This window comes from Lithobates pipiens, unplaced genomic scaffold (genome assembly GCF_037356315.1).
Source record: "Lithobates pipiens isolate NorthernLeopardFrog02 unplaced genomic scaffold, aLitPip1_a1.2 Scaffold_8, whole genome shotgun sequence".
Lineage (NCBI taxonomy): Eukaryota > Metazoa > Chordata > Amphibia > Anura > Ranidae > Lithobates > Lithobates pipiens.
The window spans coordinates 35249969-35265248 of record NW_027507903.1 but is presented as its reverse complement, the minus strand read 5'-3'; the positions used below and the strand labels follow the sequence as shown (position 1 = coordinate 35265248).

At 43.7% G+C, this 15280-nt stretch overlaps 1 protein-coding gene across 4 annotated transcripts in view; it reads left to right on the top strand.

Annotated features, from left to right (window-relative positions):
* NTRK3 (neurotrophic receptor tyrosine kinase 3) overlaps nucleotides 1–15280 on the top strand; it is a 1011888-nt gene that overhangs the window by 880307 nt on the left and 116301 nt on the right. For all 4 annotated transcript variants that reach the window (XM_077472645.1, XM_077472644.1, XM_077472642.1 and 1 more), the window contains one exon: nucleotides 13057–13229. In XM_077472645.1, coding sequence (XP_077328771.1) covers nucleotides 13057–13229 — 173 coding nt within the window. The remainder of the gene's footprint in view (nucleotides 1–13056; nucleotides 13230–15280) is intronic.

Here is a 15280-nt window from a genome sequence, read left to right as displayed (position 1 = left end):
GCTGTCCATACGAGCTGATGCTCCGAGCGCATAGCCTGCCTGCCTGTCTGTCTGACTGATAAAGTTCCAATAGAAGTCTCCCCGCTGTCCGTGATGTCACTTCTCTACATGCCACGCTGGTTCTGGTCCTCTTCCTGGAAGCCACAGGGCAAGCAGCGGACCCCTCACCATCTCAGTCATCCATGGGTGCTGTGTTCGGACACTAGGAGAGCAACTTGGACAACCAGACAACAGATGAGCTCATGTTTACCTCTATCTTGTGGTGCTTCCTGGGTCTTCCTTTTTTTTAAGACTCTAGAAGAGATAGCTGGCTCCTGGTGATGCAAGGAGAGAAGATGGCAGTGACTTCTTTGCAATGTGAATTTTGATGGGTATTATTTGCAAAGTGAATTTTCACCACATTCACTAATCTTAAAAAACAAATCCTTGCAAAGTGACTATTCCTTTACAAATTAAACATCCTGTTGAACTTTAGTAAATCAACCCCAACGTCCCTAGTGTATGATCCATCTGACAGCAGTATAACACGTTTTGTGGGACCACAAGGGTCCCAGTTTTCCGCTTTGGAGAGGAGAACTGACGACGGCAATGTGATGCTCTGAAGTTTCTCTACATTGCGGGGAATCTTCAGATGAACAATGCTGACTGATGTTCTCATCCTCTGAATTCTCCCCTCTGTCTAATCAGGATCACAGATATTCCTCTGTGTAACCAGAGCCTACTTTATTTTGCATTTCACGGCTTACGCCCTGCTAGCACTGAATGGCATGCTACTGTCATTAGGGCTCCCGGTTCCACACAATGATTAATAATTAAAAAGAAACTGCTTGCTAGTCAGCTTTCTTACTTACAACGGCAAATATTATTGATCTTTTGTTTATTAAATTACAAGCTTCGCAGAGATAACATATTGAGAATGACACACTGAGAGTTTAAAGACAATAACAGAAAACGACCACTGCCATTACTCGCTGTTTCTTGCTTGTTATTTTGCTTCCTCTTTGATATTCCTACTAAATAATCGTCAGTTTTGTATCATCGCACACCGCTGGGTGCTTTCATGTCATTTTACTGCACTGGCAGCTTGTGCTTTAGGGTAACGCATAGACTGGGGTGTTCTAGGAAAGTACAATCTGTGGCTGGGCACATAGCAGCAATTCAGGCTTTAGATCTTTATTCTATGATCTGTGCTGGGAACCAAATTGATTGCTATTGGTAAGAAAATGTTTTTCTTAAATCAGCCACTTATCTTTTTTAGAATACTATGGGATTGTTGCCAGGCTGGATCTTTTTATAGAAACAACTGAATACTATTTGTGCTTTTTTTTTTTTATTTGCACTAACATCCACATTTTCAGGACAAGCTTTCAGGGTGTACTCTCTTCTTTAAGGTCCAAACAGTACTTTTTGGACCTTGGACCTTGAAAACGCACTGCTTGAACCTTGAAGAAGGTGGTACACCTCTTTGAGAATGTCCAACAGGACGCAACACGTCAGAAGGGAGTCACCTATGGCCTCATCAGGCTAGTCCGGCTGTCAGGAGGATCAGGATTGCAGTCTGGTAACCGGGAGCGTTGCCAGGTCTGCAAAAGATCTGGGGCTAGAGCCCATAGCAGGTCACCAACCTTTTTGCAGGCCCGCGGGGAGAACACCAGTGGTAAGCAAGTGTCTCAATTCACCATAATGCAGAATCAGTGGGAGACCTAGGAGTGTCACTTGCCACATCTCCTGCCACCAGATGCAGCTTGTAACTTGCCACCGTCACCAGATGCAGTGTGTTACTTGCCATCATCGCCTGTCACCCGATGCAGCTTGTTACTTGCCACCATCGCCTGTCACCCGATGCAGCTTGTTACTTGCCACCATCACCTGCCACTAGATGTGGATTGTCACTTGCCATGTCGCCTGCCACCAGATGTGGAATGTCACTTGCCATGTCACCTGCCACCATTTGCAGATCATCAATTGCCATGTCACCTGCCACCATTTGCAGATTGTCACTTGCCATGTCACCTGCCACCATTTGCAGATTGTCACTTGCCACATCACCTGTCACCATTTGCAGATTGTCACTTGCAGCGTCTTCTGCCACCATTTGCAGATTGTCACTTGCCACGTCACTTGCCATAGCCACCCCATAGCAACTCCTCTGTATACATGTATACCACCAAGGACGAGCAGTGTTCATGCAGCCAAGCTGCCAAAACGGCACTGAAACCAAGCAGAGCCTAAGCCTTTATAAAGGCAGCTCTGGATTGAAGGGGGACCAATCACAGGGAGGAGGAGGGATTCCTAACTGAGGAGAGCCAGTTATCCCAAAATGGGAGACACCCCCCCCAGACAGAGCCAAGCCTCCAGGCCTGCCGACGCACAGGGATGGCCATGGGTGGCATCAGAGGCAAAGAAAGCCCAGACACCCGGCCTATCCAAAGCCCCATTGTTGGTGTCAGTGGAAGACAACTTTTCTCATTGTTGGTGTCAGTGGGAGAAGTAGTAGTTGATTGTTGGTACCAGTGGAAAGAATAGTGCCCCATTGTTGGTGTCAGTGGAAGAAATAGTGTCCAATTGTTGGTGTCGATGGGAGAAATAGTGCCCCATTGTTGGTGTCAGTAGACAAAATAGTGTCACATTGTTGCAGTCAGTGGGAGGAATCGTGCCCCATTGCTGGTGTCAGTGGGAGAAATAGTGCCACATTGTTGGTGTCAGTGAGAGAAAAAAGTGCCCTGTGGATAGTATTAGTAGGAGATATAGTGCTCCATTGGTTTCAGTGGCAGGAATTATCCTCTATTGTTGGTACAAGTGGGAGAAATAGTGTCTCATTGTTGCAGTCAGTGGGAGGAATTGTGCCCCATTGTTGATGTAAGTGGGAAGAATAGTGCCACACTGTTGGTGTCAGTGGGAGAAATAGTAATTTGTTAAATTTGGTTGATTTGTTCAATTTGTATTCGGGATTCATATTCGGAATTTGTATTGGGAATTCGTTTTCTCTTTTTTTCAAATTTTCTTTGAATTTACCAATTTTTTTTTTTTAGATTCAAAACGTTTAAATCGATAAATTTTAAATCAATCGAAACGAAAATGTTATGTTTTTTTTTTTTTTATCTGAATGCAGCAAAGTGAACAAACAATAGAAAAATCATCATCGAATGATTACAATGACTCTTTATATCACCTTTGGCTTAACAAAAACAGCATTATTTTGAAATGGTACTCTAATAACACACACAGTCTTTGATCTTTTTTTATTTCATTTACACTCCAAATTCGAATGGAATTCAATGTAAAATTCGATTCGAAATTTCAATATGAATTTCGGAAATTCGGACAAATTTAGTTTCATTATTCTGAGAATTCAGTAAACTTTGTGTATACTGTAATTTGGATAAATCTGAATAACGAAACATTTGTCTGAATATTAATTCGGGACAAAAGAAACTGCACATGTCTAGTAGGGGATATAGTGCTCCATTGTTGGTTTCAGTGGCAGGAATTATCCCCTAGTGTTGGTACAAGTGGGAGAAATAGTGTACCATTGTTGGTGTCATTGGGAGGAATTTTGCCCCAAGGGCTAGATAAAGGCAAGCAAAGGGCCTCCATAGAGTCCCCAGGCCACAGTTTGGAGACCACTGAATTAGAGTGCTGCATTAACTTTTGCCTTTTATATGTGCCAAGGATTCATTATTAAATTGTTGGTCTTGCAGCCATCTACAATATAAAGGCTTAAACACAATTACCAATTCAAAAGGCTGAAGTGCTTGTAAAGACTAGACAAAGAAGGTAACTTTTTAATTGCTGAAAAACAAGATGGAACATACTAGTGGCATCTCATTATTCTAAATTATGTATACTCCCCCTCAAAAACAGAAAACTCAGGTTGTGGAATCTATTTACCTGACTTGTACATTTATAATAATAATGATAGGATATCAAGTTGTTTTATTATAGCAGTTCTATAATTAACACTCTACGATGTACATTTTGTTCCAAACACTTGATATAGAAGTGCCTCTAAAGCTGAACTTCAGGCAGATCCAACATCCAAAACATTCAGCTGTGTGTACATTAATCCAATAATACATGTTTTTTTTTGTTTTTTTTTAACCACTTGCTTACTGGGCACCTAAACCCCCTCCTGCCCTGACCAATTTTTAGCTTTTAGCGCTGTCACTCTTTGAGTGACAATTGCTCGGTCATACAACACTGTACCCAAATTACATTTTTATAATTTTTTCCCCACAAATAGAGCTTTTTTTTGGTGGTATTTGATCACCTCTGGATTTTTATTTTTTTTGCTAATTTTTTTTTTTAAAAGATCGAAATTGAAAATAAAATAAAAGGTAATTTTTCTCCTTCATTGATGTGCGTTTATGAGGCTACACTGATGGGCACTGATAAGCTGCACTGATGGGCACTGATAAGCTGGCACTGATGGCCACTAATAGGCGGCACTGATGGGCACTAATAAGTGGCACTGGTGGGCACTGATGAAGTGGCACTAGTGGGACCTGATGGGTGGCACTGATGGGCGGCACTGATGGGCATTGATAGGTGGCACTGAAGGGCACCAATAGGTGGCACTGATAGCTGGCACTGATAGGTGACACTGATGGGCACTGATAGGTGGCAGTGATGGGCACTGATGGATGGCAGTGATGGGCACTGGTTGGCACTGGTAGGGGGCACTGATAGGCAGCACTGCTAGGTGGCACTGATTGGCACCACTGGTAGGCATTGATAGGTGGCATTCGTGGGCATTGATAGGTGGCATTCGTGGGCATTGATTGCTGGCACTTATGCAGATTTGTGGCACTGTATGGGCACTGGCAGGTGGCACTGGAAGGCGATACTCGTGGCACAGATGATGCGGCTTTGCCTCTTCCTCTTCAGGACCGATGTCCCTTGCACTGAAGCCGGTGATCGACCTTTTTTTCTCAAAAAAAAACATCATTGGCTGACAGCTGATCACGTGGTAAGGGGACGGGATCTTATTGACTCGGTGATCACAGTGCATGCCCTGCAGAGGAGGAGCATGCAAAGGGGAGGGCGTCTATTGACGGCCTCCCACCAAAATAGATCTGTTCTGTAGCCGTCATTTGGCTATAGCGCGGATCTGAAGGAGTTAATGCAAGCAGTGTAAGTACCTGAATTTAAGAGGTACTAGCCAATTGCACGTCTCTGTACAGTAGAGCTCAGACCAAGAGAGGGAGAAGCAGCCAATTAGTTCTCTAGGCTCATGTGCTTACAAGAACCATGTTGATAGGTGGAGAAAGCTGAGTGACAGAGAGATGTGCTTCACTGTCCAATAATAGGAATGGAGCAAAAAAAAAAAAGATTTGTAGGTTCTACTTACAATAAGTCCATTTATGGTTTGTGGTGCCGCTCCAAGCTGAGGTGTGAAGCCATGCTGGCACTCAGGATAACAGGGATGCCGGTATGACAATTGACTCATCCAGTGAGAGGTGAACAAAGCAAGAAAGCGCTGCACGCCTTAGCCGATCCTAGTAAGGATGTGTACAGGTGAAAGGTTCATTTACTGCTGCCCCTCAGACCACGTCCACTGACATGTTTCCCCCCTGCCCACAGGACTTAACCACTTCAGCTGCGGAAGGTTTACCCCCTTCATGACCAGGTTATTTTTTCCGATAAGGCACTGTGTTACTTTAACTGACAATTGCAAGGTCGTGTGATGCTGTACCCAAATAAAATGTATGCATATTTTCCCACAAATTTGGTGGGATTTAATCACCCCTGTGGGGGTTTTTTATGTGCTATAAACAAAAAATGACAGACAATAAAAAAAAAAAACACATAATACTTCCTGCTATATAACAACATATCCAATAAGCCTAGAGGCGATTTGGTTCGCATTGTGCGCTATACAAGTATTTCATTTATTCATTCAATAAAAAAAGGTAAGAAATCGAATTTAGGTGGATACGTATTCTGCTGCATATTTTTGGTAACACAAATCCCAATACGTGTATATTGATTGGTCTGCACAAAAGTTATAGGCCGCGTACACACGCGGGGACTGTTCGCTCAACTTTGTCCATCAAACAATTTCAGCGGACAGTCCGCTCAAAATTAGCATGGACGGACTTGCCCACACACGACGAACGAACAGTCCGCTGAAACCGTGCGCGATGACGTGAACGGCACGTACGACGGGACTAGAAAACGACGTCCTATACACTGCAATGCAACCTTCGGCGTGTAAATTCTTTCTGAGCATGCGCGAGACTTAGTTTGACGAACAAGCCTACACACGGGCGGACTGTCCGCTCAAACCAAGTTTCAGCGGACAGTTTTTCGGAATTTCCGAAAAACTTTGTTTTCGTCAGACTGTCCGCTGAAACTGTCCGCTGAAAGCCCACACACGAGCGGACTGTCCGCCGAAACACTGTTCAGCGGACAAAGTTGAGCGAACAGTCCCCGCGTGTGTACGCGGCCATAGTGTCCACAAACTGTGGGATATATTTATGGCATTTTTATTTATGTATTTTTACTAGCAATGGCGGAGATCGGTGACTTATAGCGGGACTGCAATATTGCGGTGGACAAATTGGACACTAACTGACAATTTTGACACTTTTTTGGGGACCAGTTACACTAATACAGCGGTCAGTGCTAAAAATATTCACTGTCACTGTACTAATGACACTGGCTGGGAAGGGGCAATCAAAGGGTTAACTGTATTGCCTAACTAGCACTTTAGTGTAGCGTGGGAGGTGCTAGGGGAAGGAACACAGGATCCATGCCTTCCTTACTGACAGAACAGCAATCTGTCTTGTTTACATAGGCAGACTGCCGTTCTGCCTGTGTACCAAATGATCAGTGGGTGCCGGCAGACATCGAGTCCATGGGACCTGCTGATTGGCTTCCACTCTGTAGAGTCCAGTGGCGGCTGGTGCTAAATATTTTGGGAGGGAGGCAAACTAACACCAGCCCCCATCTGGGCGGAAGACCGCCAGCAAACCCCCCGATTGGAGATGAGCTCCAGACCATCGTGGAAAAAACACTCCCCTAGCGGGAGACCAACGGCTAGCAGGAAGGCAGAGATCGCTGCAAACCCCTCCCCCTCACGAGGGAGACGAACAGTGGATGGGGGAAGGTGGCGATATTGCTGCGGAGAGACGAACTGGCGGCAGCGACTAACCTCAGGAGAGGCTAACCTGAAGAGCCAGCCCATTCTCCTCTCCATTCTTCTCAGGGCTGAACTAGAGTGTGTCCTGTGCCATGATTGAGGGTCTTAAGACTCCCTGGCCAGTCGGGTCTCAGGAGATGCTTCCTGATTGGCCGGGAGGAAAATCAGTGTGACAATAGTGAATATTCATTCTCTATTGTCACACAACCAGGTGTGTTTAGGGCGCAGTGCTCCTGTGCAGCGTGGCCCCCCTGTAGCAATAAAACTGCTATAGAGTGGTGGGCAACTGGTTAATTACAGAGATGAAACGTGTCAGTGGGTGTGCTCTAAGGAGCTAAATTGACTGGGGCTTTCACATGTACACAGCCTTACTAGGATCCGCTCAAGTGTTCAGTGGTTTATTGCTTTAACCTCCCTGGCGGTATGATTATTTCAGATCTTAGGTGCTGAAAGCGGTACCATTCATTTGCATGTAAATGTAGGCGTTTTATATTGTAGGACTGTAATTCCTAGAAATAATTCACTTAAATCTGTCCAAACAAGAGTCTTAGCCCTTGTACACACGGTCGGAGAATCCATCGGAATGTGTCCTATCGGACCGTTTTGTCGGATATTCCGACTGTGTGTGGTATGCATTGGACTGTTTCTGTCGGAATATCCGTCGGACCAAATTTTCCAACTTGCTGGAAATATTTTCCGACAAACTGGTCCGATCGGACATACTCCGATCATGTGTAGAGAATTCCGATCGGACCAAGTGCCACGCATGCTCAGATCAAATCGAAGTTATTGGCTAATAGCCTGAACGTAGTCCCATTGTAACGAAATTACGTCATCACGTTCTGAACGATCGGATTTTCTGACAACTTTGTCCGACCGTGTGTATGCAACAGTTTCAGAGAGGATCCATTGAACAAAATCCGACAGATTTGGTTGTCAGAATCTCCGACCGTGTGTACAAGGGCTAATAGACATCCCGGGTATGATAAAATTAAAAATAGGAAATCATAAATTATAATATATATATATATATATATATATATATATATATATATATATATATATATATATATATATATAAATAGAAGATAATAAAATAAATAACTATAAATAATTATAGCAAATAATAATATAATAATAAAAATTATTCAATAATGTAATCAAATCAAAAACTCTGAAATATGATGAGTTGCAGAATTATCGCTGTCATTACTTTTAGTGTTTGATGATGAATTTCCTCACAAATCACTATCACTCAATTCTGCGAGTGATTCTAATTTATTATCGCTGTTTTCTAGCTGGTCTATAATCACTTTTGATGTAAACTGACATTTTTTGGTTGCTATGGACAATCTCCAGTTTCCAAGCATAAAGAACAGTATTTATAATATAAAACTGCATGCAGGAAACTGGACAAACCACTAGGGACAAAGGGGATGTGTAATTATTTGATACAGTACTGTAATCTGTACGATTACAGTATACTGTATCTATACTGTGTATTTTACTTTTTGAATTTGATGCCGAACTCCGTCCCCGTGCGTCGCAACGCTCGCAGGGAACGGAGCTCAGCACTGTGACAGATCGAGCGGAGGAGGGCTCGTAGATCCCAGCGGGGGGGGGGGGGCATTGCTGGATCCAGGGGACAAGGTAAGTAAACCCCTCCATGGATCCAGCGATGCGATGCCGAGTCTGGCTTGGGAATACCGCTTATGGTATTTAAATCTTACCCCGAGCCAGACTCGGGCATACCGCCAGGGAGGCTAATGTAGTTATTATTTGGTATTAAAGTGTTAGTTAACCTTTTTAGAAAAAAAGAAAAAAAAATCCCCACTCTTCTCCCTCTTGTTTCTTCAGGGCTCCCAGGAAGAATCAGAACACTGTTCGATGGACCTGGACCAGCTCTATTTTCAGCTGAATGAGGGCCATAGGAGTGCAGAAATAAGTGCACTCCTGTGACCCACAGAAGTATGGGCAAAAAAAGCTTTAACTGCATCAGATCTCCTCCCCCGCAAGACATGGTTGTGCTGTGTAGCAGAGCTGTGCAAATCGCAGGACTGGATAGACAGAAATACCAAACCTTTGATAAAACAGCTCCTTTATATGTATTTAATCGATGTATTTAGCTGTTTTTTTCTGATGTTCAGCTTTAACCACTGGACAGCCCAGTTACAGCACTGCAAAGTAATAGACTCTGGTGCCCCGAAGCAGTAAGTTTGTAAAGAAAATCAACTCACTTTATGTAGTCTCACTCTTGACAGATTTAAGGCTGGGATTAAAAATGTACTTTCACAGATCATGATCCAAATCAGCATAAAACTATATGAAAATATGATACTTAGTGAAGTGTGGGTTTCTGGCATCTCAGAGACTTTTATGGAAATAAAAAGCAATTCCAAGAAGAATACAAACTGCCAAATAAGACTGCGAGAGTCGATGCGTTTTAAGATTATGAATACAATAAATCTGAATTGTACTCTTTGGAGAGTGAGCGTCTCCAGGACAGGATGGAGCGTATTCCTAACACGTTCTAAATTCCAGGATGCGGCTCCGTATCTCATATGCTGTAAAACAAATGATGATATTTTTTTAATTGGAGGAAAAAAGTGGATTCAGATATCACATAAATGCTGGAGGAAAATGTAACTGTAGATAATTCCACAGCACAGCTACAGGAAGATTTATTTTTAAAGGAGTACTTGTGAAGGGGTTTTTCAAAGATTAATATAACACGCAACAAGGGTCGGCTGGCAAATTTTGGCCCAGGGGCATTTCAACACAGAGGCCCATCCCTCTCCCAGTCTCCCTCTATACTCGGCCTCCTCCAGTCTCCCATCCCAGGCTGAAGCACCGATCAAGGACAGGTTGGGCTGGACAGTGCCTGCTGCACCAACTTAAGTTTCCAGAATTGGCCTGCAGGGGGCTGCGGGGGGAGTCGGGGTGGCTCGGTTGGTGCTGGCTGGGGGAGGAGAGCCTTTGGTGGCCAGCCTCCGAAACTGTATACCTCAGATACGGCATACACCATCCATGATGGGTGGTTGGGGGAAGCCTGCGCTCTGTCCTTATATCGCACTCAGTAGGACACCGGTGGGGACTTTTTACTCCTCTTCAGCAGGAAGTCTTTAGGCATGACTGCTGCAGAAGCCTTTTAATGGGGCATCAGAATGGCCTGAGGGGTATGTGTTCTCCTGCCCCCTGGCCCAGTTTGCCCTTGACATGCAAGTTACATATAACTCAAGAAAATGAGAGAACAAACACATTTAAGAATTATAATCATGGTCGTGGCACACACCTGACACATGAGTCCATTATATTTAGAAGATCCTTAAAGCCCAACTCCAGGCAAATAAAATAATTATAAAAACCAAATCACACTGAGCTGTGCCCTAAGGCCCCTTTCACTATAGGGGTCAGTTTTTCAGATGGGTCAGATCGGACCCTCCATTCACCTCTATGGGCAATCGGATGTAAACTGACTTGTGTCTGTTTATACCTGACTACAAGATTCGGCAAAAACAAATGGAAGGGCGGATTGGGCTGGGTTTTTGACCGCTCTGCGCTGAGAAATTAACTGATGTGTTATTCACCACGCCTGCTTGGAATATGGGCAGCACAGTGGTGTAGTGGTTAGCACTCTCGCCTAGCAGATCCAGATCCAGTTTTTTTTCTCAGCTGGAGATTTATTTGCTGACCCCTGATGAGCTGAGCAGAGGGGCTCCAAATGGCAGGTCTGTGGAGAGGGCTCAGACCTGCCATCTGGAGCCGCTCTGCTCAGCTTATCAGAGATCAGCAAATAAATTCCCAGCTGAGAAAAACTGGATCTGGTCCGTGTAAAAGGGGCCTAGATTTTTCTATTCCACCTCCAAAAGCTGCTGTAAAAAAAAACATGATATTCAGAAAAATATTTTTTTTATATGAATGTTTAGAGCTGTTTTTTTAGTAAATAAATAGGGGTTAATAGCTTGTTTTATATACAACGCTTTTAGGCAGGTGCAGTTAGCTAGTCTGCCACTAGGTAGTTTTGTTCCAGGATAGTGTCTGCTTACTGGGTATGAGTCGACCACCCCCTGGTTTGGTTCACACCAGAACTTACAAACAAGCAAAAAATTTGTGCGCACACCATTCTATGGGACATATACATTAAAAATCAAACGTGCTAATTTTAAAGGCTTATATGAAAGTTATTGGCATCAATGCAAAAAAAAAAGTTTTAGAAACAGCCGTTTTTTTTCAGGAGCAGTGATTTTAATAATGCTTAAAGTGAAGCAATAAAAATGAAATATTCCTTTAAATATCGTGCCTGGGGGGGTGTCCATAGTATGCCTGCAAAGTAGCGCAACTTTCCAGACTGTTTAGAACAGTACCACAGCAAAATGGTATTTCTAAAGGAAATAATGTCATTTAAAACTGCTCTCGGCTATAATATATTGCCGGATCCCAGTAATATAGATAAAAATCATTGAAAGAAATGTCATGCCCCCCCCCCCCCCAGTCCATTACCAGGCCCTTCAGGTCTGGTATGGATTTTAAGGGGAACCCCGAGCCAAAATTGAAAGAAAATGGAGTAGAGGTCCCCCCAAAATCCATACCAGATCCTTATCCAAGAACGCAACCTGGCAGGCCGCAGGAAAATGGGGGACAAGAGAGCATCCCCCCTCCTGAACCGTACCAGGCCACAGGCCAGGGTGCTTTGGAGTCCTCCCCATGGAGACAAGGGCCACGTCCGCCCCTTATGACATCATGTGATGTCACGTAGCATCAGAGGGGTCGGGGGCACCCATTTACGTCACCAGGTGGCCCCACCCTCAGCTATATAACAGCTGTCAATGTAGAGAGCCTACAGTCAGTGGGAGCCTCGCATGGAGGCAGAGTTTTTTTAAGTTTTTGTTTTTTGGTTCATCAGACGCTGGGATTGAAGATGAATGGACATCATGGGACACTTTTATTTTAATTTTTTATTAAAGGACTTGTCCCAAACTGTCTCCTGTCATTTTTACCATTGTGACACTTTTTTTGGTGAATGTGTAGGGTACAATATACCCGATACCCATTCACATAGAAAGGGGCAGCCAGGATCTGGGGGCCCCCTTGTTCAAGGGTGCTTCCAGATTCTGATAAGCCCCCTGCCCGCAGACCCCCAAAACCATTGGGCAAGGGTTGTGGGGATGAGGCCCTTGTACCCATCAACATGGGGACCCCAAAACACCCTCCCCATGTTGAGGGCATGTGGCCTGGTACAGTTCAGGAGGGGGAGCGCTCTCTTGCCCCCCCTTTTCCTGAGGCCTGACCTGACCTTTGGACCAGGCCAAGAGTTCCCTGAGTGAGGCTATTCACTTGCAGGGTCCTGGGAGATGTGTTCCTATGGAGGAGTTGTCTAAAGAGAAACTAGTACTGTGAGTACTAATGACCCTGGGTGGAAGGATAGACTGTTAGCGGGAGATGTTTGCTAAAAGTCGTGCATTTACTTTCACATGGGACTACTGCAGACTGTCCACTTAATGTGACTATATATTTTCCAGCGACTCTAGAATGTATGTTGATGTGATGTGATCATTATGCCATTCCCTGGATGACCTCAGTAGAGCAATTCTACTATGTGAACTATGTTTGGACATTCCTTCCTTGGGATATAAAGGTCAAGGACTGGGAATGTCATGTGGAGGCCTCTGGCATGGAGTGGGGCACGGTGTGGCAGAGGGTTTGGCTTTAGGAAGTAGGATAGTGTTCTAGCTTATGCAGGAATGTGGCAGGAACTTATACTCCTAACAATTGCAGCAATGAAACATATGTGTATGCTATTTGTTGTTTGAACTCATAGCAAGGCCTATAAAAAATGTGTTGTTTCATGACCCAAGAGCCTTTCTTCTGAATAAATCCTTATCGGTTACCATATTTACTTTTTTGTCTTTAAGGCCTTAAAAGACCCGACACTAGGAGCCCGCAAGGACTTCCAGAGAGAGGCGGAGCTTCTTACAAACCTGCAGCATGACCACATCGTTAAGTTCTATGGAGTTTGTGGTGATGGAGACCCACTTATTATGGTGTTTGAATATATGAAGCATGGAGATCTCAACAAGTTCTTGAGGTAAGCTCAATTGGAGAGTTAAAGCTGAAGTATGAACAAAAATGCTTTTTGACATTTTGTACTGTAAAAGAAAGTTAGCATTAACATTGTGTGTCCCACCTATATATCTTATGTTTAGGTGTAGTTCACGCTTGTGGTTGGTGGCCTGTAAAAACAAGTGGTTGAGCTGCATTTTTAGCACCCCCCCAACTACTCCTGCTTAAAGTGTTACTAAACCCAGGATGCTGATTTCACTATATCTAGTCTCCCACAGTACACAGAACATTGAAAAGGCAATTATTTTATTAAATATAAACTGCTAAATACCTTTTCTCATCAGCAGTGTATAGCAGTCTTGTGACTTCTACCAGTGCCTGGCTGAGCATTGGTTAAAGCTTGTAGGAGGAGTTTTTTTTCTCCTCTGACTGTCCTATGAGGCTTCATGACCGCTGACTTTCTATCTGGAGAGTGCTGATTAGCCCTGTGCTGATCACATGCACCCTCCCAAAAAAGAGAAAAAAAAAAACTCTCTAGCAATACAAACCAAACTGGGCATGTGCAGAGTGCCTCCCAAGGCTCTGTTCTATCAGTAGATGGATTGGGGAGAGTAAAAGAAGGGGAGGATCAGAGAAGACAGGATCAAACAGCCTTTTTACACAATGCAGAGGATTAACCCCTTAGGCTCCATAGTGAATATAACAAGCATGTTTTACTGCATATACAGGAGCAGTGATCTCTGTCATGACACAAGGCAGAATGGGGAAATGCCTTGTTTACATAGGCACTTCAGCGTTCTGTGACTCCATGACATGATCGCCAGGAGACCGGCCGACATTGTGTCATTGCGCCAATGTATATCAGTGTGCAGCAGTTGGTAAGTGGCTAATATATATATATTCCTATGTATTTACTAATGCTATCAGAATAAGGATTAAAAATAGTTCGTTTTGATTGAGAGAGTTTAGTTACGCTTTAAAGTGGTTGTAAACCCTTACAAACCACTTTGACCTACAGGTAAGCCTAGATTAAGGCTTACCTGTAGGTCCAAGCAATATCTCCTAAACCTATATGGTTTAGGAGATATTTGCCCGAAAACGGGCACCGCTGTCTACGGCGCATGCGCCGTAGACAGCGGCGCGCAGGCTCACTGAGCGCGGCATTTCCAAGAATGGAGCTGCCGCGCGCGTCGACTCCCGTGCGCATGCGCGGGAGTGACGTCATCGCGGCTTCGCCTAATGACAGCGGCGGAGCTGCGAGACCCCACCAACAAGATGGATGCGGCGGACTACAGGGGACAGCGGCGACTTCGCTGGCTCCTGTGTCAGGTAAGTGACACATAATGGGCTACTATGCGATGCATAGTAGTCCATTATGCTTTGCCTTTGCAGGGAATGAAAGAGGAAGTAAACTCATCAGGGTTTACTTCCTCTTTAATATTTAGCTCTATTTTAGGTTTAGTTACAAAAGTTCATGAATACATAATCACAAAGCAAAGACAGCCTAGAGTAAACACATTAATACATTCTCTTCATGAACACACACACACACCTAGCAGAATTATTAAAACTGCACTGAACGGATAATTAATAGGGTTTCCAAGCACTTGCTTTGATGGTATTCTCTTATTACATAGAAATCATGTTTTTAAACTTGATATGGAGTGGTACTTACCTCTTCAAATAATTATGAGTGTTGCTTCCTGGTATTTAGTAAATTGGACCCTTGATATTTTCCTTGTTTGGAATGATAAGCACATGCATAATTGCACAAGAAGCCGTAACATTACCACACTGCTCTGCGGTTTTCACATCATTTGTAAATATATTAATTTACATGTTTTTTTTCCTTCGTTTTAATGAAAAATAATCTAATACAACTGTTTTTTGACTCTAACATAGAGTAATTAATCCCTAGTTGTCACGAGGATGTTCTCATTGACAGTAGTCTCTATTTTAATCAGTGATACACTGGTTATATTGTTCTCTATAATGGCTTTGGTTAGGTCATATGTAAGGTGGGATACTGTAAAGTAGTACAAAATCCCTTGAGATGAAAACAATATCTCCTATTAG